At 51.1% G+C, this 26,828-nt stretch overlaps 1 protein-coding gene across 2 annotated transcripts in view; it reads right to left on the reverse strand.

Moving 5' to 3' along the window:
• WNT7A (Wnt family member 7A) overlaps positions 1-24,092 on the reverse strand; it is a 63,813-nt gene extending 39,721 nt beyond the window's left edge. Inside the window, exons 1-2 of one of the 2 annotated variants that reach the window (XM_019656923.1) lie at positions 23,751-24,092; positions 18,255-18,481 (exon numbers count right to left, since the gene is read on the reverse strand). In XM_019656923.1, the coding sequence (XP_019512468.1) occupies positions 18,255-18,481; positions 23,751-23,821 (298 nt within the window). In that variant the 5' untranslated portion in view covers positions 23,822-24,092. Of the gene's footprint in view, positions 1-18,254; positions 18,482-23,070; positions 23,186-23,750 lie in introns of those variants that run through there. The other variant, XM_019656924.1, reaches the window with a different exon arrangement.
• Positions 24,093-26,828: the final 2,736 nt, after the last annotated feature.

Below are 26,828 nucleotides of genomic sequence, written 5' to 3' on the forward strand. Positions count from 1 at the left end.
ACAAAAATTACCACTCTCAGCTCTGCCTGGTTCCTGGCACCTGCGTGTCATAGTAGCTCTTGTTCTCTATTGACCCCTATTATTTCTGCTGTGTGTCACCTGCCATTTATAGGTCCATCTCCTCCTATTCTTTGTGGTCCTCTCACTAGACTGTGAGCATCTCCACAGGCAGCTAAGACCTGGCCCCCTCCATGCCTGCATCCTCAGGCCTTGGTCCAACATAGAAGGCAGAGGCTGGGGAAAGGGAGAGAGGTCTGTCTGCTCAAGGCCATGGAGGAAAGGGGCAGGTACATCAACAAGAAGGTTCAGTGGACGGTCTGGGGAGCTGCTGGGAAGTCATTTTCCCACAGGTCTTTCCATCTATTTGAAGATGGCCCTGCCAGATGGTCCTGGGGTAAAAGGGTCCCAAGTAGCCAGGCTGCAGGAGAGCTGCCATCAACATTTTTAGCCTCTTTGGGCCTCAGTCTCTATACCTTAAAAATGGGTTTGCGAGCAACATCTACTGTACAGGATGAAGGTGAACCAAGGCACTCTGTGAGAAGCCCTGTGTGCAGTGTGAGCCCGGGGTGGGAGGTCAGCAAGTTCCATTCTCAGTGCCAGGGTTGGGTAGGATGCAGGGAAGACCACCAAAGGAAAAGGCCCCTGGGCTTAGAGCACAGTGATGAAGAGGAGCTGACCAGGTGTGAAGGGGTGGGGAGAAGTGTTTCAGGATATTGGAATGGCGATAGCTTATGCAATAGGGGAGGAGGTGGCTGAGGCCACCTCCAAGTTACTTCGAGCCCCTGGTCACTCTGACCCACACTCAGACACACCCTTTTCCCAGCCACCCATCATCTACCTCGTGGCCTCCTTCACCTGGGCTGTTAAGACACAAAAAACCTGTGCCTTCTCCCCCCAATCACGATTCTCACTCTCCACAAGCAGACACACAGTCCTGTCCATCTGCTGGACTGCATCACTTCTGTGTGCCGGGCCCACATTGCTGTGATATTCATGATGTCCCAGTTAGCACAAGGGCTCCAATGCCAGCTTCATCATACATCTACCAGGTTCCTGACTCTGCACACATTATTGTATTGGTATTGGAAACCGTATGTGTGTGACATGTGCCTGACAGAGCCACATCGATGGGGGTAGCTACAGGGGGATGTGCACAAAGGCTTGACTTCCAGTCTGGCAATTTGGCAGGCTGGATGCCTGACGATGCTTTCATTATGTGAAATTAAGAAGTTATGCATAAGACCCATCAGTGCTTCGCTGGGCTCACAGGAAGGCAGGGAATGTGTTGGGGTCACGTGTTGAAGACAGAACTGACCACCAGCAGGGCAGGCAGGGGTGGGATGTGGCCCTCTCATGTCGCTGGGCTCTGCAAAGGAGGGAGCTTTGGAATAGAGGTCACAAGGGCAAGAGAACAGGCCTCAAGTCCCACTGAGGCAGGACATTTGAAAAGAGCACTTGATGGATAGACTCCCAGGGACAGGGTAGACTGGAAAAATCCCCCCACCCCAACAAAGCTGGACAACAAGTAAGTGGGTCTGATTTAGCCAGAACAGGAGCTGAGAGAGTGAGGGGTAGGCAACCAGGATCTCCTGGGAACTCGAGCCTCATTCTTGCCTCTGCACAGATTTAAGGCTTAAATGTATTCCCCTGCATGTTCCGAAGTCTCCCAAGCTAAGGGGGAAGATTGGTCCCAGGCCAATGATTTCCCGAAACCCCCCGGAGGAGCAAAGATAACCACTACCCCGGGCACCAGCTCAAACTGCTACAGAGTATCAAGTGCACAGATAATAATATACTAGAGGAGCCAGCCAACAGTGAGATTAGACCCTCATGGACATCAGAGGAAAGAATAATCAGATGGAGAGTATGAAGGGAACAGGGTGGGTGGTGGGGAAATGTTGTTCTACCACTTTCTAGCTGTGTGACCTTGGCTGAGTCACTAACCTCTCTGTGTTCCAGTTCCTCCACTATAAAATAGAGATGCTAACCACCGACTTTATTTAGGCCTAGAAAAAAATTAACAAAGGTAAAGCATTTAGCACAGAGACTGGCATGAGAAAGTGGCCCCAAATACTAAATTTATTACAATTTCTATTGATGATAGTAGTAACAGTTCCTTATAAGAGAGCTGTGAGGTAAGGAGTACAAGTCTTCATTTATCTTCATTTACATTTGAGGCCAAGAGAAAGCACCCAAATGGTAGGCTGCAGAGCTGAGCTGCAGACTCAGCCTCAGGACACCCCATACAGACCAAGAACTGTCCCCAGGGATTAAATGACTCCAAGAAAGGAGACCGAGTCCCTTAATCAGACCAAGAATGGAGTATGCAAATTGAGAGGGGAGGGGCCTGGCTTATCATCTGAGACTTGCCTTTCTCCCAGGCTCCTCCCTGTGGGTGGGGCCAGAGGTAGGGTAGGAGCTGCCGCCCAACATCCTCCCTGGTAATTTTGTGTGCAGCTGCTCTACCACCAAGCGGTGACAGTCCCTGCGGTCTCTCTGAGCCTCATGATTATGCAGATGATGAAGGACAGACAACTAACTAAACATGATGATGATGGATTCTGTTCCCACGCAAGCCTCCATCAGATTCCCTGAGATGAGAAAAAGGCAGCTGTACCCCAACACATTTAACTCTCCTGAGTTTGAGATGAACCTCCACACCAGAGTGCAGTCTCATCATGGGCATGGCTTTCCCCTCCCTGCCTAGCTGGCCCTCACTTCAGCACCTACTGCCCCTGAGAAGTGAAGGCAGTGGCTTAGAGCCCGAGAAACATTGAGGTGTAGTCATTCTTGGCTTCAGAGCTCCCAGGGACCCAGGTACTGGCTGCTAAAGTCTAATGCTTCCGGATCATAAAGGGTCACTGTTGACCCCTGCTGCTGACCTTGACATTCACCTTGCCCACCAATATTAGGCTGGCACTATCCAGTCCCACCTCCTCCCACCCTATGCTGACCACTGAGGAAACAGCCCTGGGCGTCAGGGTGGCTGTGTAACTAATCTCAGGAGGCCTGTTAGCCTCTGTAAGACTCTGTTGTTCCCTCTGTGAAATGGAAATAGCAGCAACTATACATCACAGGACTGGGACTGAGTGGACTGGATCACAGAATGAGGGGAAGGTGCCAGGCCCAGTGCCTGTTATGTAGTGAATGTTCAGTTAATGCCAGCCATTGTTGTTTTTTTATTATTATTACTGCTGTGTCCCTTGTCACCTCCTCATGTTCCATGATACCTTGGAGAGCAAGACAGCCTCATGCAGAGGCAAGTGTATGGGGCTGATCCAACATCTGTATGCCCCGCCCCCAAATGGGTTCACAAGCTGACAGGGACCACGTCTGTCTTGCTCCCTTTGTTGGCAACCCCCAATAATGTGTGAGGGATGAATGAATGAGCAGACCTGAGTTGAATTTCAACCCTACCAGAGCAAGTCACATAACCTCTCTGAACCTCCGTTTCCATGTCTGTTAATATTCTCTGCCTTATAGAAAGAAGTCGATATCACCTGTCACAAACTAGTGCTTAAATAAACAGTAGTACTACAATGATTAAAACTGATGAAATTACAGGCACTGTTGGGAAAGAGACTGCCCCTTGCTATAGTTTTCACCATAGCTTTCCTGCTGTGTTCGACTTATTTGTTTATCATCTGCTCTACCCTTCACACCTACCACCTCCATTACCCCTCTAGAAAATAATTGCCTTGAAGGCAAGCACTTTGTCATGTTCCTTATTGTGCCCCCAGGGCCTGACAAGTAGTAGGCACTCAGTAAATATTTGTTGAATGAATGAATGAATGAATGCAAGCTCCCAACAGTGCCCAAGAACCATGTGACTTTTATTGAGTGCTTCTGTGCTGGCGCTTTGGAAAGTACACTCACCTGTCCTAAAGAGAACAGTCAGCTGAGGTCAGAGAGGCTCTGAGAGGTGGGTGCCAAGCAGTGATGAACTCCAGTCCACTCGGCATGACTTCCCCTAGGGGGTCAGCACAGAGTTGGGCAGACATTTGGGGTTTTGGTTTTGTTTTTGAGTGGGGAGAAGCGTGGAAAGAAAGTCACCTTTGTTGAGCACTACAATGAACCATACCCACATTTGGCTATCTGTGTGGCATTTTACAACAGCCCCATTGGGTAGACACCATTCTTCACAATTTGACAGGCGAGAAAACCGAAGCCCTGAGAAGTAATGTGATCACTGAGGCCACCCACCTAGAAGCCGGCCAGAACTGGGATTCTAGGCCCAAGTCAGGCAGTGCTCTCCCTCAGTCCTACCCCATCTCCCTTCCTGGCTCCTTGCTGGGTCTGAAAGCTCACTGTTCCTTTGGCGAAGGCATCAACTCTTATCAAAACACCTTTATTTCTGTCAAGGGATGCCACTCAGTTGTAATCAGTTAAGACTTATCAATAAATAATGTATAAGACCCATTTAACTCAGATGAGCTATGCCTGCTAAGCTGAGAACAGGGTTTGATAGCAGAAAGAAGGTAGAAAAGGATCCCATAATATTAAAATCTTGGACTCTCAGAGTGGGAGGCCACGCTGAATTCCAACCATCCATGCCTCCTTCACCCACCACAGTGACTAAGAACTCCTCTTTGTATCAGTGGGGAAACAGAAGCTCTGAGAGGTGGCTTGCCCTGGCAGTCAGGATGCAAACTCAAAGTCACATGCTGTCAACAACTCAAGGGAACTGCCCCAGACCCTGGTCATGTTCAATGCTTCAAAAGGACTCCTCCTTTAGCCTGGGAATGCCTCTCCAGTTGGGTGATTTCCTGAATGCCATCTCATTTGTCTCTGACAAGATATCTGTAAAGGTGGTTCTAAGATGTCTGTTCAATTGCTGCAGAAATGGAGGGAGTGAGATGATATGCCCAATGGCACCTAGTTCACAATAAGCATAGCCAAGTCATAAATTTGCTTACTATTTGCCAGGCTCTGTTCTCAGCACTCAGTATAGATCAACTCAATCCTGCAACAATCTTATGAGGTGTGGACTATTATTATGTCCATTTTATAGATGTGGAAATGGAAGCCTAGAGAGATGATGTAACCTGCCAAGGGTTCAAACCTGGTTAGCCCGACTCCAGCATCTGAGCTACTCTCTGCCTCAGGGTCATGATACCCACTCCAGTCCTACTGACCCCAGCCCAGGCTCCTTCCTGGGTCATCCACGTGGGACCAGTGAGCAGCAGACGCTGGGCTTGGCCATTGCTGACCATGCACCCTCCAGGAGCAGGCTCACCCCACCTCTGCCCTGACCATTCACCTCTCCCCCTGCTCACAAGCAGAGGAAGAACCGCCATGAAACCCAGCCCTCCCCTTGGCCTCCTTGACGGAGTCATGTGCCCTCTTCCTTCACCCTACAGATATTTCTTAAGCACCTACTATGTGCCAGACACTATGCTGGTGGCTGGAGAAACTGACAGGAGGGACTTAGACATTGCCTTTCCTTTGTGGGGGACAGATAGTGAGATCAAATCACTCAGTGGCAGAACATAGAACATAGAACAGGCCAGTGACAAGAGCAGGGGACATCTGGGGTATAGCTTTTGAATGAGATGAGCCAGTCTTGAGGCTGTCTGTGCGGGGAGAGAGGTCTCTAAGCTCAGGGGCAGCCTGTACGATGGCCCTGACATAGTGTAGCAGGTGGTAGGAGCAGGTGATCCAGGGGAAATGGGGAGCTGAAGCTATAGAGGGCAGTGGCAGGTCCTACTAACCCCCACCAAATATCCCTGGAATCAGAGAATGAACTCCCAGAGCCACAGACATGGAGCCCATGGTTCTTCCTGGAATGACAGGTTCACAGAAGCCAGGAGATTTGCCCAAGGTCTCCAGTGACTCAGAGGGACCAGGGAGATTTGAAGCAGGGTCTCCAGCATGGAATCCCTGCCCTCACCTCTGCCACATCCTCCTTAGCTCTCAGTGTACCCATATCTCCAAGTAAAATTTCCATCCAGAAGCCCAGGTGGCTTTAGCTCAGAACTTGGATAAAATGGAGCATGTTAGTCCCTCCTCTCTGCTCCTTATTCCGCTGGTGACCCAGAGCAAGGACTGCCTTCCCCGAGCTTCAGCCTCCCCATCTGTAAAATAGGAACCAGCAGGAGGACACCTGCAAGTTGCCATGAAGATTCAATGAAACCTCATGCGTAAAGAGCCCAGGCTTCTAGAAGGTGCCCAGTAAAGCATGGTGTTATCACTGAGATGAAAATGGGGAGTCTGGCTGACGCCCTCCACACATTCCAGCTGTATAATGATCCCAGTGGGCATAGAGGAAATACACTGGTGTCCAAGCCTGCCCGAAAGATTCCATTCCACCGCCCCATGCAGCCACTGTAAATCGTTTGCACCGGAATATTATCTGGGTGTATTTATGGTATCTTACTGGAAACCACAAAGTGCATTGTATTTTTTTTCTTTATCTATTTAAAGCCAATGGGTCAGAGAGTGAGCAATCTGCAGTGACACAAGCTGAAATATATGATGATTTGGAAAATATACAGATGGAAAAAGGCTGCTTTTGCCAGCCTTGTAGCATGGCAGTTCACAGCCCTCCTGGGCTTAGAATGCCACGCTGGGCTGTCGTCATCCAGGGGAACCAGGGGGCCTCTCGATGAACAAACGGAAGAATGGAGGGAGCAGAGAGTAGGTGTCTGCGCTGAGCCTAAGGTAGCAGGCCCACAGAGATAGGACCTGGGAGGGACCTGTGCAGACCCCAGCCTCTATCTTTCTCTCGTCTCAGTTCCATCCAAGGATCTCTCTTTCTACCAAGCTGGGTGGAGCGCACTGCTGACCACCCATCCAGGGCCAGCACCTGCTCCCTCCAGCCTCCATACCTTTGCACACTGTGCTCCCTCAGGCTGGAAACGCCTTCTTCTTCCATCCTTATTTTGTGTTGAATTGAATTATCAGTCTCTTCCCACTATGTTGTGGTGACCTGGATTATTAATCTGGGAAGCCTCAACAGTTGAATGAATGAATGAATGAATGAATGATGGTAGGTGTGAAAGCATGTATGTGTGTGTGTGTGCGCGCGCGTGTGTGTGTGTGTGTGTGTGTGTGTGTGTATGTAGTAACAGGCAGTGTAGCCCAGTGGTTTCGAAGCAGGGTCCTGGATGCCGATAAACTTGGGTTCACATCCTGGCTCCACCCCAGTGGCAGGACCTTGAGTGAATTAATTCACCTTCCAAGGCCTCAGTTTCCTCATTTGTAAAATGGGAATAATAAAATGCCTGCCTCCAAAGGTTGTTAGGAGGATTAAATCAACCAAGGCACATGACAGGCCCAGACAACACCCGGTAGGGGATCAATGAGCAGTAGCTCTGAGTAGATGCATTATTGGTTACCCGCACCCACCAAGACGCAGCTCCAGTGTGCTCTCCGAGGTGTCTTCCTGATAGTCCCTTCCTCTGCTTGTAGGCCGGCACTTTAGTTATCCTTACTTTGTGTTGAATTGAATTATCAGTCTCTTCCCACTATGTTGTGGTGACCTGGATTATTTATCTGGGAAGCCTCAACAGTTGAATGAATGAATGATGGTGGGTGTGAAAGCGTGTCTGTGTGTGTGTGTGTGTGTGTGTGTGTGTATTTGTCTACCATAAGAAAGCTAGAAAGAAAATATTACAACAAAAGACTCATCTCAAAAATAGTGTCAGGAGAGCTAAAACTCGGGATGAACTGAGATTTGCAAAAAATGCAAATGAGGCCTGGCCCAGTGGCACGATGGTTAAAGAACTGGCTTGGGACGCCAGAGGGCCCCGGTTCGGATCCCACATATGAGGGCCAGTGACACTGCCCTCCACAGCTAAGATGCTGAACAACAGCTCAACCTGGATCTGGGCTGCCCGTGAGTTGCTGGCGACGGCGTGGGCTGCAGCCCCTGTGGCAGTGGGTTGCCACGGGCTACTGTGTGTAGCCAGCAGCCAGCGTGAGCAGCCAGCAGCCAGCGTGAGCGGCCAGCAGCCGCAGTGAGCAGCCGTCCAGAAGCTGGCGACTGATCCGCCTCGCCTGGGAAGAGCGCAATGATGGTGCCAACTTGGGCCAGTGAAGCAACGTCCTCCACAACTAGACTGAAGAACAAAATGACAGCAACTTGTCTGTTCCCCTTCCCCCAATTCTCCATCACTGTTCCCATCTCCCCAATTCCCCAATAAAAATCTTTAAAAAAAATGCAAATGAGACAAAAAGTTTTTTGTTAGCTGTGTTCTAGACAAGAACAGGGAAAGAAAATGTCTTTGCTCAGGCTAGATGGTGTCTTGTTAGGAAATGGCAGAGAGAAAGTGGAGCTGGCCACCCCTTGCACCTGATCCCTCTCATTGGAAAGGTCTTCCAACACATCCCCCCAAGAAGTCATTAGCTCACGAGACCGAGCTGTGCGTTTGTTTCATCTACTCTCACAGCCCCACAGGGGTGCTCTGCCATTTGTACGAGGCACACAGATTCCCAGATGGGGGCTCCTAGGCCAGCTGGTCACCCCAGGGAAAGAGAGGGGAGCTGCTGAAGTGATTGCTCAGGAGAAGTGCTGACAATGTGCCAGGAGCAGAAGCTCAGAAATGCACCAAAGTTACCCAGCCTGTAGGCAGGGCAGGGTGGGCCCCAGAGCCTGAATCCTAGGTCATCTGTGCCCATCCCTGGAAAAATTCCGGCAGGGAAGTACCAAACAGGAGGTCATGAGTATTTGGAAAAGAATGCAGCTGTCCCCAGGAGCACACATCAGGAAATCACCATTTCTTTGTTGACAATAATACTGGAGACATAGATTTCTATATGTGCTAAGAATTTGATTATCTTCCCACGTCCTGACTCTCCCTTGAGACAGGTGAGAAACTCTCTGACAGTTCCCCTCCCAGGCAACCTGTGAATCTGGAACATGAAGCCCTGGGGACTGACTGCCCACGTCTCTCTGCAGCCTCTTTCTGCCTTCCCTACCCCACACCCTGCAGTCCAGGGTGCCTGGATCTCTGAATCCCTGTCTCCCTGCTGGATCACACCTGATGGCTGTTCTTGGCTACTCGTCCCTCCACACCCTTCCTCTCCCAGGTTGTGGTCAGCCCACCTCAGGTGACCCCTGCAGGTGCCGTCCATGCTACAGTCCATCTGCTCATCCACCCACGGCTTCTCCAACTCTACCAGATCCTGGGGCACATTTCAGCCCTGACTTGACTGTCTGTCCCTGTTGGTGAGTTCCTTGAGGGCAGAGCCTGTGGCTGATTCATCAGCTGTTTGCCACTCAGAAGATTCTAGTAAATATTTGTGGGACAGAGAAATGAATAAATGGGTGGACACATGGGATGGAGGACATAGTGTGTGATCCCATGAACATTTAATGTATATGATTTCAAGAAAATGCACCAAGGAAAAATAGATTAAAATACTGTATATGTGGGAATGTAAATTGGTACAGCTACTATGGAAAAGAGTATAGGGAGTCCTCAAAAATTAAAATAGAACTCCCATACGATTCAGTAATTCCACCTCTGGATATTTATCTGAGAAAACAAAATCACTATCTCAAAGAGATATGTACCCCTATGTTCAGTGGGGCATTATTTACAGTAGCCAAGACATGAAAACAACCTAAGTGTCCATTGAAGAATGATGGATAAAGAAATTTTGATATATATGTGCAATGGAATAGTACTCGGCCATAAAAAAGAATGAAATCCTGCCATCTTCTACAACATGGATGGACCTTGAGGACATTACACTAAGTCAGACAGAGAAAGACAAATATTGTATGATCTCACTTATATGTGGAATCTAAAAAAGAAAGAAAAGAACTCAAAAAATACTATATGTATATTTTGGATATGTACTCCTCATTCTATATTGTGCATTACTATATATCATTATATACGTGAGTCCACATGTATAACGTCTGTCTGTACTGGCATAGAAAACCAGGTATTCTGAATTTTGTGGCTGATTTAAGGGACTTTCAAGGGTAATGTTGACTAGAATTACATCTCACCATCCACATCAATGTCAGAAGCTCTGACGAGCCTCTGCTGTGCCCTTGGGGGAAGATGCTGGACTTGGGCATGAGTGAAAGTACTTTGGAGGATTCCTGGTTAGCACAAAACTCATTGTTATGTGCACGGTCAACCTGTGAGGGTCTCCAGGGCAGTGCTTCTCGATGTGGGTGCCTCTGAAGAGCAGCTCCACCAAAAGATGGCTGAGTCCAAGGCGAGAGAACAGTGGACCCTCCAGGGGAAGCCTGCTCAAGCTGCTCTCTTGTCTGTAGGACTTCCTTGTGAGAACCTGTAATATTTGTGTGGGGACTCTGGCTCTCTTGAACACAGAGTACAGTGTTCTGAGTTCTAAAATTTATCATCCCAGGAACCCTCAAACCCCACTTTTCCCCAGAGAAGCTGGTGGGGATGAGGCGGGAGTGGAGACTAGCCTTCTGCTGAACAGACCCTGGGGACAGGTCCTCTAAGTCATGCCGTGGGGGACAGATTGTCCCTAGGCCTTGACTTAGTCAACATTTTTTATCCCTTATGAAGCCAATGCAGAGAGCTAACAGAATGCTGGGCAAAAATGGACGAACACGAAAATGCACAGGAACTAATGTTCAATTTTGAATTTTGAGTCAGAAAGAAAAAGCATTTGCTCATACAACAGAGAGAACAGAGCACTTCCTGTGTATGAAGTGCCACCCAGACCTGGGAGTCAAAAGGTAAACAAGACTTGGGCCTTGCCCTCGCAGGCTCAGAACAACAGTTGGCACATTGGGCAGAGAAGAGCTGGCCTGCCTGGGAGGTGTGCAATTCTCCATGTGTTTCTTGAGCACCTACTGTGTGTCCGGTGCTGGGGATCTCGGGAGAACATGATTGACAGGCCTGGGCTCCAAGGACTTTCCCATGGCGAGGAAGAAGACTGCTGTTGTACACACCATTACAAAAGTAAGCAAAGTCACTTCTGAAAGTGGCAAGTATGTACAGACCGCAGCACAGAGGGACCTGCCAGGAGGCAATCTCAGGCCATATGGCCAAGGAAGGCGTCTGGAGGAGAAGCATTGAGCGGAGACTGCATAGTGCTGGCACAGGCAGGCTACCTGCCATTAGCAGCTTCTCCCTGTCACCCTTCTGCTCTTCCCTCCTGTTCCAGAAGGAATTTGACTAGGGGCCTGTCATCACATCCACTGAGCCTGTGGTGACCATGCCCTCATGTGTCAGGCACTGCTTCCTCATGGAGCTGACTTCTGGCCCGAGAGACAGAAGATAACAACAACACAACTATGATTTGTGGTGCATGTGCTGTGTGCCAGGCATGGCTCTGAGTGTCTCACAGAGAATAAGTAATCCCCTCCCACATCGATGAGATAGGCACAGATATTATTGCCATTTGGTCAAAGTCCTTGGCTGAGAAAAAAACCGAGCAGGTGGCTTCAGGGCTGAACCGTTACACAGCACTATGAGCAAATAAATCGAGAATAGGCCCTGGAGTAGTAAAGTCACACGAAGAAAGCACCACAAGGTGAAGGGTGAATAGGGATGGGCAGTCTGCACTATGCCGGAGTCATGAAGGCTTCTCCAGGGTGGGGTGACATGGGAGCCCAGAAGGGAAGAACAGAAAGAGAGGGAACAGCCAGGGGAAAGGCCCCAAGGTGGGAGAGACTTGAACGCTTGAGCATCGGAAGGCCAGGGAAGCTGGGGTGGAGGTGGAGTCGGGACGTAGGTCACTGAGGCCTGTAAGGGACCAGGGAGCCTCTCAGTATTTTATTCCCAGAGCAATAGGAAACCTCGGCAGGGTTTTACACAGGGGCTGCCACGATCAGAGCAACACAGAGAAGATGCTATGCTGGATGGCTGTGTGGGTTGGGAGGCAGGGGTGCATTAGGAGGCTGATGTAGTTGTCTGGGCAACAACTTTCTAAAGATGGAGGTTTGAACCAGGCCGTGATGGTGTAGGTGATGAGAAGTGGACAGATGGTGATAGATTTTATAGGTAGAGTCCAAAAGAGGAGCTTAGATTAGTAATCGAACCAATAGCTTCTCCCCATTCTACTCTACATCTCCCCATTCTGTTGTAACAAGAAAAAAATCTAGAGCATGCATCTCCAATTCCTAAAGTTCATCTTCATCTGAGATGAGCATGCAGGCCTCCTGGGAGGGGCAGAGGGACATCATCTGGCACCAAGGCCTTATATCTTGCAGAACGCTGCTGCTACCTGGCACGGTGGACTGTGTGACTCCCCCATTCTGCAGATGACCAGACTGAACTCAGAAAGGTGCAGTAGCTGCTCAGAGTCACCAGGGGTGGGGCAGGGATGGAAACCTGGCTCTGTGACTTTGATGCCAGTGCTCGCTTGGCTGCCCCACAACTCAGCAACAAGACAAGGTTCTCAAGTTCACGGCAGTCTTAAGAATGTCAAACCTGACAGGCTCACCCAAACAGAAGAATCTCTCAGCAACAGTGAACTACTACTGATCTCAGTCCTGCCACAAAACAGCCATGTGACTTTGGTCAGCCTCCGCCTTCCCCTGAGCCTGAGATGGAGGCAGACAGGCCTCTTTTTGGGGGTGGACAAGACCAAACGAGGTGATATATGAGGGAGGGCTACCTCAGCCACTGGCCCCTACTGGCCCTCAATGAAAATATGAGGGACAGGGGAGTGAAGCCCCTCACGACCCAGCCTCCCTCACTCTGCTCCCTGCTCCAGGACACGATATCATCACGATGGCCAAAACTGAGGGCGAACACATAACCCCATGGAAAAATGAGCAAAAGCATGAATAGGCAACTCACATAAGAGTAAACATGCACAGCCAGTCAACGTAGAAAGAGATTTCCACTGCATCGCTTCTCAAGGAAGTGCAAACCAAGATGACAGAGAGAAAGCACTTCACAGCCATCCCAGAGGCAAAAATGAAGAAGCCTGGGCTATCCCAAGTACTGGAGAGGCTGTGTATCAATACTGCTTGCTGGTGGGAGTGGCGCTTGGCAATCAGGTTGAGATTCATACCCTGTGACCAGCAATTCCACTCCTCTGTATACACCCAAAATAAATGCATGCACATGGGAGCCAGGAGAAGTGCACCAGGCCTGTGGTGGCACTGTCAGTGACAGTGAATGTTAGAGACAAGGTGGACACCCACAACCCAAAACATGGATGCATAGACTGGCATCTACTTACCACAGCTAAAATGAATCAGCAACAGCTACAAGAATCATAAATAAGTTTTATTACTAGTGAGTGAAAAAGTAAACTGCAAAAGATTGCATATAGTGTGATGCTTTTCTTTATAAAATTAAATACAAATATTTGACTTCTGGGGAGTATATTTATATGATAAATTCGACATAAACAAGCAAGGAACAGGAACCTCAACATTCAGGAGAGAGGAAGTGTGGCTTGGGAGAGAGAAGCAAGGGGGGCACAAGGGATCCTCACAAGAGTGGGTGTAAACTACCCATCCTTGTTCTCGTTGTTGTGTTGGGTGGTAGAGTCAAGGGAGGGTCATTGTATTATTTCAGAAAAGGAAAAACCTGGAGGGGGTTGAATGCCTTCTTAAGCCCCCAAGGGCCACAGTGTGTAGCAGTTTGACAGAGCTGATGTGGGTCACACATCACGTCCAAATAATCCCTGGCATTTTAAGACCCTTGAAGAGCCAGCCTGTCATCTTACCTGAGGCTACTCACCCCCTGCCCCGTAAGGCTGCAGGCTCCTGTTCACCATCCCCTTAGTCATCAAATGTCCATGTCTTTGTACCGTTGTTCCCTCTGCCTGGGAACCCATTCATTGACCAACGAAATCTTCCCACACTTCAAAGCCCAGGTCAAGAGCCATGTTCACTGTCCAGTCCACTCCTCCCACCTTGGAGTCTCACCTCTGAGCACCCACCACACCCCGTATGCCTTCCCCAGTCTGCAATTGGTTGCTCATTGTTAGGGATCGAGTTGTATCCCCCCTCTCCCCACAATTCATATGTAACTTAGAATGTGACTATATTTGGAGGTGATTAAGTTAAAATGAGACTATTAGCGTGACCCTAACCAGCCTGACTGGTGTCCTTATAAGGAGAGATTAGGGCTCAGAGATGTTAAAGGCATGCGCACAGAGGAAAGACCTTGTGAGGACACAGTAAGAAGGCGGCCACCTGCAAGCCAAGGAAAGAAGCCTCAGAAGAAACCAAACCTGCCAGCACCTTGATCTTGGACTTGCAGCCTCCAGAACTGTGAGAAAATAAACATCTGTGTCTAAGCTGCCCAGCCTGTGGTACTTTATTACAACAGCCAGAGCTGACTAATAGACTCGTGAGCAGTCCCTCTCCCATGAGAAGTGGTCTGGGTGGGGCTCCCAGGTTTGGCCAACAAAAGCACTGTTGCCCTTGGCCACCATGATTGGTTTGGGATGGACAGACAACCAAAAGTCAAGCCCTGTTAGCTGATCCAATCAGAGTGAGCCTTCTGAAGGTGCTGCCATAGAAAGGCTTTTCTTCTGAGGTGGCTTTAACTGGGCTTCGGTTTCTAGCATCTAAGAGGGCCTTGCCCACGGCCCTCTCCTCGGATCTATGCAATAAAATCTGGAACACTCAGAAGGGGAGACAGAGCCACAAAACACAGGCAGAGTGGGGGACTGGAGTAGAAGTTGAGGAAGTGGTGGAAGGTGAGTATTCAGGTCTCCCCATGGGATAAAGAACCAATGCCAGGGGCTAGCAGCCCACCCCAATGCCAATGCTTCTCTTCCTCCTCAGTCACTGATCCTTAGCTGGTCTCATAACTGCTCTGAATAAAAGACTATATTTCCTAGCTTCCCTTGCAGCTAGGTGTGGTCATGTGACTAAGTTCTAGGCAATGAGATATAAACAGAAGCATGGAGTGGAGTTTCTGGGAAGCCTCTTCAAAGGCAAATGATGTGTCCTGCTGTCCGAGTGTAATGGCCAGAGCTCCCAAAGTCAATGACTACACTCCTGATCCCTCACCCCTACAAGACAGCCCGTGTTGGCTGGTCATTCCCACAAAGAAGCAACCCCATGGAGAGAGAGCAATGATGAAGAGCCCAGAAAGTCTACATTTGAGACTTGCTTCTTGGTGTCCTTGAGCAGGATACCTGTTTACACAAAGAAGCCAAGGCTCAGAAGGGAAGTGACTTCTCAGACTTGTAGAGGTGCAGGTCTCATCTTGACCTCATCTTCCTCTGCTCCCACTACCACCACCTTAGAAGAGTAACTCCTTCCTAAGTGGCCTTCAGGTCTTTGTCTCCCTCCATCCTGGCAGCTCACTTCCAAAGCAGATCTCCATTCATATGTCCACAGTCAATGTCACCTCCTGCTTGGAAGACTATACCAGACTCTTAACTTCCACCTTTGCCCCTCCTCAGTTCACTCCATTCTCAGCAGCCAGAACAATGCTGCTAAACCTGAAGCTGGATTCTGTCACTCCCTTGTTTTCCATTCACTGAAGGAAAATCCATGTCCCTGACTTGGCCTCACAGACGTTGCAGTGTCCAGCTCCTGGCTCCTTCTCTGACCTCTGAGCCTTCCTCTTTCCCTTCTTTTGCTGTACTCCAGCTACTGCAGCCTCCTTACTATTCCTCGAACCACCAAACATGTTCCTGCCTCAAGGCCTTTGCACATGCCATTCCCTTTGTCTGGCATGCTTTTCCAGCAGGCATACCTGTGGCTCGCCTCTCTCATCAATCCAAAGGTCTTCCCTGACCACACAGGTTGCAGCAGCCGCCTCCAGCCACAGTGGGCACACAATAAATATTTGGTGAATGCATGAGTGAATCAATGAATAACAATGAACGAATGAATTCTGTACCCACACTTTAATGAATATTCCAGAATTCCTATTAGGTTGAATCATATCATGTTGTCATTTTTGTGGGCCAAAGTCATTGAATAGTGGCTCTTTCATAAAATGTGACCTTACTTTGGCAGTCACGCCTGTGCTCAAAATTCTCCACTTGCTCCCACCACCTAGAAACGCAGACTGCTCAGATTGATCACACTGCCTCCCCTTCTCTTCCAGGTCCCGGTGTCACTGTCCCATGGGTTTTCTTGGGTTCCTCTCTTTGTTCGAATCCCCTGAGGCCATCCTGTCTCCCCAAGCCCTCCTCTTGAAGAATGCTCCTTCTCTCAGGCCTCGGCTCTTCCCCACATATACTGACAGTGCACCCTGGCAGCATTCCCCCACCTCAGCCTGCTGTGGATCTCTCAGCTCTACAGCACTGGCCGGCCTAGAGGAAGAAGAGAGCTGGACAGCAGAGGCCCCGCACCATCGCCTTCCACTGCACCCCAGCAGGCACTGCCATGGTGCCACTAATGGGCTGGCTGTCCCAAGACTGCAAGCTGTGCTGGGATCAGCCCCGTCCTGGGAGACCCTGCCACTCACTTCTGTTGACTTTGGGAAGGTCCCTTCTGAGCCTGTTTCCTCATCATGGAAATAATTGCAGAGCCCAGGCCTGGCCCTCAGGAACGGGGAGCGGGGTGTGAGAAAGAGAAGGTGGAAAAAACCAGAAGTGATGACAAGGGAAGGCTCACAAGATGGGGATTTCAGTGACCTAAATGGGAGTCCCAGTGTTGATGCCACCTCCAGGTATGAGCTGGGACAGTCCCTTCTCTCTCTAGGCCTTGGTTCTCAACCTGAAAAGCAAGCCCTGATGTCGGAAAGAGGGAGAAGAAAAAGATGTCAGAAAGAGTGTGCTTGTGGAGAGGAGCCCTGCAGGAGGAGGCCACCACGCCCCCTGCCAACCTCACCGGAACCCGGGTCCTGTTCTGCAGTCCCCTCAGGTGTAAGAAGGCAGCTGCAGAAGATGGTGAGAAAACAAGACCTGCTGCAAGACCAAGAGGAGGTTGTTCTTCCTTCCAAGAAGGGGGAAGAAAACATTCAGGGGTGAATGTGGCAGAAGAACCCTGGCCCCCACAGAGCTGGCACTCTCTGCAGGTGAGGGACAGATGCACACAGTGCCAAGTGCTTGGCTGAGGGCATAGGGCTTCGTGGCTACAGGAGACTTCAAACAGGTGAGCAGGGGAGGCTCTGGGAGATCTAGATGCTGGGAGGGAGCCACATGCACAGAGGCTCAGGAGTATGGGGTGTGGGAAAGGACCTGAGGCAGAAGGAACTCATGGTGCTGCAGCCCCAGAGCAGGACCCATCATGCTGTGTTTGGGAAACAGGATGAGGCTGCGTGGACAAGGGGGAAGGGGAAGATGGGGGCAGATGGGGGCAGACGTCTGCAATGCCCGATCCACACTTGGGGTTTCAAGCAGTGAAACGATATGATCTGATTTTCATTTACAAAGGATGACCCTGCCTGCCGGAGAGTCTGCAGGAGGGCCAGGAGACAGCAGGGTGATGGGGGACCCATATATGTGATCCAACGGGGTGGAAGTGAGGACACAGAGCAGTGGCTGGGTTTTAGGTGGATCTTTTCAATAACCATTAGATTTGCTGATGTTGGGGCTGAGGAAAGAGAGAGAACTCAGAGGTGCCCTTTGAACAGGTGAGCAAGCCAGGTGAACCACTCCAGCCTAAAGAAACCTGAGGCTGATCTGACTTTAAGGGAAGTTCACAGCTCAAAGCAAGCCTGCAGAGTGCCTGGCCCCCCAGCCCAGATGCACACAGGCAAGACACACAACCTGGCCTTCCTCACACTGATCAGGGCCTCCCAGTGACCAACCCCTTTCCACCAGGTTTTTCTCACAATTGCTTTGAAAACCAAGTGTGTGGCCCGACACTTTGTGCATGTCTGTATATGTGTGTGCTTGTATGTCTGAGCAACACACAATTCCCACAAAATAGGTGTCGCAAATTCAAAAGCCCATGGTAGCCAGGCAAGTCATATAAGAGTGGATATAAGGTGGGTAATAGGGAGTGGTGGGGACTGTGGCAGTGAAAGGGCTGCCCAGGCTCCACCTAATGCAAGCTATGTTCTCAGCTCCAGCCCATTATAATTATGTGGGTACATGTGTGAGCCAATTTTCCAAAAGAAGCCAGAAATTCATATTGTTAAGTGAAACAGCTAATTTTAAATTTGGAGATTCAATTGTAAACACAACATAAGTGCTGTATCAGCTACTTAACATTTTGGCCACTGGTTTCCAACTTTGCCATAAACCACTGGCATGGTCTGGATTCAAACCAGAGAGATGACCTTCATCAGGAGATCTGCATTCAAGTCATGGCACCTTCAGGTTCCCATATTGGAGGGCATTCCAGCATGGGGCAAGTGAGGAGGTCCCAGAGGCCTCCCAGGGTATTCTGGTTTCCCCTTAGCCTGTTAGACCCTTTTTGCGGTGTCTGGGTGAGCACATACCCACTTTGAGCTCCTTCCCGAAGACGGTGCGCTCCCCCAGTGCTGAGCAGTTCCAGCGGCCATTGCGGAACTGAAACTGACACTCGTCGAGGCCCATTTGCGAGCCTTCTCCTATGGCGATGATGGCGTCGGGCCGGCTCTGGCAGATCGCCCGCTGTCTGGGAGCCAGGCCTGGGATCTTGTTACAGATGATGCTCGCACCCAGAGCTACCACGGAGGAGAAGCCACTGGAGCAGGGGACAAGAGAGACCGAGCATTAGGCCAGCCAGCTGGGGGCACAGCCTCCAGGCCCCCCGGATATGCGGCCCTGGCCACCTCACCGGGCATCTCCTAGAAGGGGTCTCCCAACTTTTTGATACAGCATCCCCGACCCCTGTCTATTCATTTGTGACCTCACATTGGTATTTGTGCAGTGTGTATATACAATATTAATTGTATATACTGTATTTCCTTTTAAGATACGAAAAAAGATGATGTTTGTCACAAACATAAATGTTGAGTGGACTAAGCAAGTTGCCTTTGTAGTGATAGTAGGATTCAATTGAGATGAAGTTTAAAATCATGCAAAATGAAACCCAGTATTATTTGGAATCATCTCTATGTGGTAAAACCACAAAGGCAACCAAGGGAAACTACAAAGTTTCATTAAGTAGTTGCCTCAGAAAGGCGGTGGGTGCACAGATGTCCATTAAAAAACAACTGTTCGCACATGTTATATACACGCTCTCGTATGTATGTACGACTGATTACCCCAAAAAAAGTCTTTAAAGAGAAATTGTGGATAGAAGTTCGAAGTATTCTCTCCCTGCATACCAATGGAGCATGTGCATCCCTCTCTGGACACGACTTGCCTAGCGGACACTCACGACTACTCTGGAGAGGGTCACTCACTGCGTAGACACACACTGGACACCTATCAGTTGAAAAGCACTAAGCTGGAGGAGCTAAACAGCCCTGTTGGGCAGGACTCGCCATACCCATTTTACATATCTGAAAACCGAGGCTCACGAAGATTGAGACGTGGAGGCTAGCAGGTGAGGAAGGCTAGCGGGGAGACAATGCACATGTCAAAGAGGAATACAACAGGCCGTTTCGGACAGCTATGCACACTATGAAAAGAGTAAACAAGGCTGCTGTGATGGCAACTCACCGTGGGTTTGGGAGGGAAGGAGAGGGGCCACTTTAGCTGGGGTGGTCAAGGAGGGCCTCCCTGAGGAAGTGACAGTGAAGCAGAGACCTGGCCTACCATGAGACAGTAGTGGAAAGGTTCCGGGGCAGAGTATTCTGGGCAGAGGGAACAGAAAATACAAAGCCCTGGGAAGGGAACAAGCTTGGAGTTGCCAAGGAACAGAAAGAGCCCACAGAAGCTGAAACAGAACCCAGAGCCTGGGAAGGAGGACATCTGGGGACAGGAGATGGCTCAGGGCTGGAATTGTCTCCGGTGGTCAGAAAGCACTGAAGGGCTGTAAGCACGCTACTGACAGGACCCCATTCTCCAGCCCCGTGGGAGAGGACTCTGGGATGCCACGGCAGGAACAGGGAAGGCAGGCAGGCAAGAGGTGGTGGTGGCTTGGCCTTGGTGGCAGTGATAGGGTAGCTGCAGATGGAGCAGACCAAACTTGCTGATGGACAGGGTGGAGCTGAGGGTAGAGATGGGGGAGGTACAAGAGAAAGACAGGCACCAGTGAGACTCCAAGGTGTCTGGCCTGAGGGTGGGGCCATCTTCTAATACCCAGATAACCCCAAACAGGCTCCCACAGTAACCCGGGTGATGCAGGTAGTCGTTCCTTTACACAAAGATGGCCCAGTCGTCTGGAGCTTCCTTTTGTATACAGTAAGTCCCCGGACTTACGAACGAGTTCTGTTCCGGGAGAACGTTTGTAAGTCAGATTCGTTCGTAAGTCCGACAAAGTGAGTCTTTGCGCTTCCTATCAGTCCCCTTCACATCACCACTGCTTTTCCTCTTGCTTCCGGACATCCTGGGCTCTGATTGAGCACTGTACTACTGTACACTATCGCACTGTACAGTAAGCACTCAGCAGCACAACTGTGACAATGTCCGACAGACACGTGAGCAACTTCCACGATTTGTTCACATCTACGAATGTTTGTAATGCGAGGTCCGTTCTTATCTGTGAAAGTTCGCAACTCAAATGTTCTTAAGTTGGGGACTTACTGTAATCCTTTAACGGCCATCAAGAGTACTTTGAAAGAGAAGACCAAACCCCAGATGTCTCACTCTGGTTCTAATAATAAGAGCTTTCACTTATTCAGGACCACAGCCAACCACTGGGCTGTGTGCCTCATGCTATCCATCCCGGGCTCAGGTCTGGGAAGTTATTCTGGAATTGGGATTTTTTTTAAAGCTAGGTTCCCCTGTATCAACAGCACCAGGGATGAGGTGATCCTATGCCTTTCCAAGAGCAGAAGTGACAGTTCCTGGCCTCTTTCACTCTGTTCCTGCCTCACATCAGTCCTCTTCCTGCCTCAGGCCCTTTGCTTTTGCTTGTCCCTCTTCCTGGAAGCTCTCTCACCCCCTCTGGACACAACTGGCCTAGGAGATACAAGCTTCACATGCCTGGCTTCTTGTCATCATTCATGCGACTTCAAGGGCCACCTGTCTCCCCACCCCACCCCTCCTAACTTTCCCTCACAATCTGTTTTGTGTACTTAATACTCTTGATTACTCGCAGTCCTCTGAAATGTCTTACTGTATGTTTTGTCTTTAATTTGTGTGCTCACTTGCTTATATCCTTTCTCATTAGACTATGAGCTCTCTGAGGGCAGAGAGGCTGTTTACAGGTTCACTAAATGGCTACTGGTTGAATGGATTGTAGAGTTTCAAAAATGTCACTTAGAGTGAGCACCTGTTCCCCACATATGCATTGCCATCAGTGAACTTCTACAGCCTCCCTACTATGTGTCAAGGCAGTACAGCGGGTCCTGTAGCAACAGCCCATGAGACCTTTCTAACCAGCCCTGTTGGGCAAGATTCACCATACCCATTTCACATATCTGAAAACTGAGGCTCACAGAGATTGAGACATGGAGGTTAGCAGGTGATGGGTTTGAAACAGGAGCCTCGGGAGAGCTATCGGTCATTCATCTCAGCCATTAAAAAAGGAATCTATCACAGAGCTAGAATGTTTGAAATGTTTGAGGAACAGAGGCATAGAAAGATTAAGTCAAGTGGAGGTTCTGGTCACAAGTCAAGAGGAACTTTTGAACACCTAGCTGACCACCAGGAAATTCCTACACCAGCAGAGAGTATAATGATATAGTAGGGTAAAAACTTTATAGGAGCAATAGTCTAGCATCTAATAAGTCAGGCCTAGGGTGCCAACTAAGTTTCCTTCACCAACTAGCTGTGTGACCTTGGGCAAGTTACATCCCTCTTTGTACTTCAGTTTTTCCCGCAGCTAAAATGAGGATATTGATAATTAGTCCTCACCTCATAGACTTGCTATGAAAATTAAACGTGTTAAAACATGGAAAGTGCTTAGAAGGCACTGCTGTTGAAATAATAATAATAATAATAATAATAATAATAATAGTAATTGGATCTGATTGTGACAAGGTGCTAGTTGCTTGAGTCACTTGAACTACCCAAATAAAATCAGAATGCCACAAATGCTCTGACACCGGTCCTGAGCATGGAGGAACCAGTCACATCTGAAGAACTAGAAGGCCTCTTAGGGACTTGACCCCTCATGTCCATTTTACAGATGGACAACCTGAGGCCCAGGGAGCATTAAGGCCTGGCCCCAATCACCCTGTAACTCCTCCCTACCTGGACCTCGTCCCGCCCCAAAGGGCAGCCACTGGGTTGCAGGCCGGCGCCCTCCCTGACTCCCTCCCGCCTGGGCAGCTGGGCCTCCGCGGGGGCAATGAGGTCTTGGCGCCGGCGGGAGGTCGGGCGGGCGGGGCTGCAAGAGAAGGTTATTTTCTGTTGTTTTCCCTTTCTCTCCTCTCCCGGGTCCCTCCGCCCCGTTTCTAATTAAAAAGGAGATAAAGCCGCAAGCGGCCAGCGCCAATCCGCCCGACAGGCTTCCTGGATGCTGGATGTGCGCAGGGCGGAGGGGGCGCGAGCCAAGGTGAAGATTAAAGCCGGAGGAAAAAAAGAAAAGCCACCCTGACGCGGATGAATCAATAACACTTAAAACACACCGGCAGGCAGGCAGGCAGACAACGCGCGAGCCCCGCAGCCGCCTCATCGCCTGCGGTTGCCTCTCGGCTCGCTGTCGGGCTGGCAGGCCTCCTAGTTCGCTCTGTGCGCACCTGCTTGCTGCTATGGGGGTCAACGTGCGAAATCCCCGCTCTAGAGACGCGGGGTAGGCAAAAGGACGGAATGGTAGTGAGAAAACACAAAGGACCTGCCACACACACCCTCTCGCCTCAGCTCCAGCAGCCCGCCCCCTCCCCAAGCAGAGAGGTGGGGAGGTTCCCTGCTGGGGGTGGGGGAGCAGGTTGTGTGCAACCTGCCAAGGTGCCCCATTAGTGCCAGAATCTCTATCAATCCCTAAAACCCCCTCACCCCCACCCCTCCGTGGTTCACACGCATTATCTCCTAAGTACAAAGGGTGGTGCAAATGCAACTCCACGACGCGTCCCGAGTCACCCCCTCCCACTTTCCAGCCAGAGAACTGCCCCAGGCCCCACCTCCGTAGAAATGCCGTGCTTAAGCGGTGAGGGCTGCTCTGTCCGGAGTCAGCGGACTCCGGTGCCCAGTTTTAGGGGGGCGTGGTGTCCCGCCTCTCTCGGGTACTGGCTCTGCGAGCTTGTCTCCCTGGGTGTCTCAAGCTAGCTCTCGTCCTACCTTTGTGTGTATTTGTCGCGGCTGGTAGGCGCTGTCCCCTTGGCCTAGGAAAGGGCTCTGGGAGTCTGAGGGTCCTTAGTGGTGCCAGGGCTCTGAGGAACGGTTGTGCTTTTTGAGGAGCGGTTTGTGCTTTCTGCCAGCGAATGTCCCTCCTTCTGGGTACCTGTGCCCTGTTGCACGGACCGGCCCCGCCTGCCACCCAGGGACTGCCCTGTCTCTCTAGAAGCTGCTGTGCCCGCGCCTCTGTGTTCATAGTTCCTCTCAGGCTCTGGGGACTGAGCTCCTTGGGAGCAGCTGAGGTTCTGGCTCCGGGCTCGGTTTTCCTGCTGGAACTGAAGGGTCCCTGGGATTAGCTGACCCTTTGCAGCAGCTAGCCCTGTTCTGAGTCCCCCAAGCTAGAGCGTCCCCACTGGCTGTCTCTGGTTCTGGGGGCTTCCAGACTCCTATGTCCTCAGGATGGCCGGTCCACTTGCCCATGCTTCTCGAGCTGTGCGCGGCCCTGGGATGCCCGCCTGCGAGGAGCCTTTGTGCGCCCACCGCTCCCGCATCGCGCCCACCCGGCCTCTCTGAAGGGGCCACGGAAGTTGGTGGCCTACGGCGGCTCGCGAACGGCACAATCTTTCCCCGGGCCACGCCAACTTTGCCGGGGCACGCGTGCAGGGGCTGCGAGCGGCCCTTACCCGATCCGGAGGTAGACCATGCCCAGGCTGAGAAAGAGGTGGCCTAGGCAGCGCCGCGCTTTCCGGTTCATAGTCCCCGCTGGCCGCCGGGGTCGCGGGCCGAGCTGTGCTGATCCCGCGGGCCGGCCCCGGTAGGGCAATAAACATAGCCCGCCCGGGAGGCGCGGGCTGAGGCGTCCCCAGGGCCGTCTGTCTGTGCGCCCGTCCGCGCGCTAGGTGCCTGAGCCTCGCCAGGAGCGCGGGAGCCACGGAGCGGGAGGAGGGAGGGAGGAGCGAGAGCCTCGCGGGGCGACGCCGGGCTGCGCGATAGCTGCCGGTGCAAATGTGCGAGGTGCGGGGAGTGCGGGGGCGCTGCAGCCACCCTCCCCCGCCCCTCCCTCTCTCCTTTCTCCTGTCCCTCCCCCGCCCGCCTCCCCGGAGCGACCGCCCCGCGCCCCCGCGCCCCCGCGCCCGCGGGACCCGGCTGCCTGCTCCCGGCGCGCGCTCGCGCCTTGCCCCACGCGCTCCCGCGGCGCCCCCTCCCGGCTCCGGGGCGCGGAACCGAGTGAGGGGACGTGGGAGTCCCCACCCGTCGCTAACGCGCAAGTTTCGAGGCGAGTGGTCTCCCAAGAACTGCCCTCACGTTGAGGGGGATCAGGGCTCGGCCGAGAACCGTTGAGCCCTGGCCTTGCTTTCGCATCCCCTTCGAGTGGCCGAGGGCCTGGAGCTGGCGGAGGGGTGTTAGGTCGTACCCCGGTTTCGCCTTTCCCGGGCTTTCGAGACCCGCTTGGGGGAGGGCGCCCCTCTTCCTTAGGGCTACTGGCAGAGCAGGGATAACTGGCTCAGGATATTCCTCCCGCACTCCTGTCTAATCGATGGGGGATAGCAGGTGGTTGCCCAGGTGGGGTAGCCTCGAATCCCGCTCCTAGCGGACAGTCGGAGTAAGGCTAGGCCTGGATTCCCCGCAAGGCTCCAAGACTTAAAGAGTTGCGGAGCCACCCGAGAGCGCAGGGTGCAGCCGACCACTCCGCGCGCGCTCGCGGCGACACCTGGCGGGCTCAGCGGGTGGTGCAGCTCAGCCTCACTCCCAGTGACAGCGCCCTGGCTAACTAGAGGTGTCGAACCCTTTCTATGACATACACCCCAGTCCAGTGACTTAGGAGCTATTGGACTCAAGTTTTAGTTGAAGAAACTGAGGTTTGGGGACGCGAAGGTGTTTTCCCAAAGTCATCAGCTAGTGAGCGGCAGAGCTAGATTGGAAACAAGGTGTGCCTGACTCTAGTATGCCACCCCCACCCTCCCAGGCCAAGCCTGTCTGTTCTTCAGAATTGCTGTTTTAAACCATGTACTAGTTGCCTGAAAACTACCTACTGTTCATGCATTCATTCATATTCCACAAATGTCTGTGTGGGGCACCATGGTGGGGAACCATGAATACAACAAGGAACAAGAAAGACAAGTGTTCTTCTTTCTCTCTTGGAGCTTGTGAGGGAGACAGATCAGAAATAAACAAATACATAATTTCAGACATCCCAGGAGCAAGGGAAGATAATAAAAGAGTTATTGACGAGACAACAATGGTTGCTGGAGGGTTTATTTCAAGGAAGTGGCATTCCAGCAGAGGGACACAGGATTTGGGGCCCTGACATTTCAGGAAGGGCAGCAGTGAAAAGGAGGTGGGCATGAGCCCCACAAAGGGACATGGGTCTGTGCTCAAGAAAAAGAAGGAAGGCCGTGGAGGTGGGAGGAAGAAGATAGATACACAGATCCCAAAGAGCTGTGTGGGCATGTCAAGGAGCTTAGATTTCAGTGGAATGTTTGGTGGGAAGACATTGGAGGGATAGGAAGGAAGAATGCTTCATGGGAATTGGGTGTTCCGAAGCTCCCCTTGGCTGCCCAGTGAATAATCCACTAATGGAAAAGTAGCGCTGGGCAAAGTGGAGCCAGGCAGACCAGAAAGCAGACCACCCACCAGTCCAGGTACGAGACATTGGTGATTTCAGTTCAGGTGGCAGTTTTAAAACCTGGTCACAAAATTATCTGACATACTTCCAGAGGTAGGTTCTCTGTGCTCTTCCTGCTTGATTCTGGGTTGGTTTGTGAGGGCTTCAACCAATAAGGTGTGACCGTAGTGTGACTGCAAGACTTCCAAAGCTATGTCATAAGAGGCAATAAATACAACTTCCGCCTTGGCTGGAACACTCCTGTTGGAGCCCAGAGCCATGTTGGAAGGAGTCTGGAGGCTGCCGTGCTGTGAGGAAGCTCAGGACTATGTGGAGGTCACATGGAAGTATTCTAGTCCACAGTCCCAGTTGAGTTTAGAATTGGAGTTACCTGGACCCAGGTGCCAGATATGTGGGTGAAGGGGCCTCCAGATGGTCCCAGCCCCCAACCATCCAGGCATCCCTGCCTTCAAGCCTTCCCAGCTGAAGCACTGTAGACAGTGGTTTTTGTAGTCGTCCTTATGTGCCCCATCTAAATTACTGGGCCTCATAACTGTGAGTATAATAAAATGGTTGTTTTATGCCACTATGTTTGGGGGTTACTTGTTACACAGCAGTCATAACAGAAACAACTAAAGTGGAAGTGGGTGCAGAAAAGATGGAGGACTCTGGGCCTGGGGCACAAACAGCACTGACAGAACTTGGAATGACCCGATGGAGAGGTGGAGGGGGAGAGAGAGAGGAGAGAAAGAAATAATGACTCATGCTAGCTGTCATCCTTGAATGGATGGAGGTGTCACTGAATGATGGGGTGGGGGTGAATTGATACAGCCGAAGGTTTGGGAGGAAAAGTCTTGGTCATGCTGTTCCTCCTGTACTCTTCCTCCCCCCACCCCCGACTCACCCTGATGCAGTCAGCACCAAGCCCTCAGCAGTTTACCTGCAAAGCAGTGCTCAAGCGCATACTTTCTTTTCTATATGTATCATCATTCTCTTAGACCAAAGACTCATTCATGTCACATTCGTGACCCGGACGTTGGGGAAGGTGCTGGGAACAGAGCAGTGGATCAAATAAGTTCAGTGTCTGCTCCCCTGGAGTAACTAGTTTGAGGGCTGATTTAATTACCAAACACATAGATAGTACTTACCATGTGCC

Source organism: Hipposideros armiger, unplaced genomic scaffold (assembly GCF_001890085.2).
Source record: "Hipposideros armiger isolate ML-2016 unplaced genomic scaffold, ASM189008v1 scaffold_270, whole genome shotgun sequence".
Taxonomy (NCBI): domain Eukaryota; kingdom Metazoa; phylum Chordata; class Mammalia; order Chiroptera; family Hipposideridae; genus Hipposideros; species Hipposideros armiger.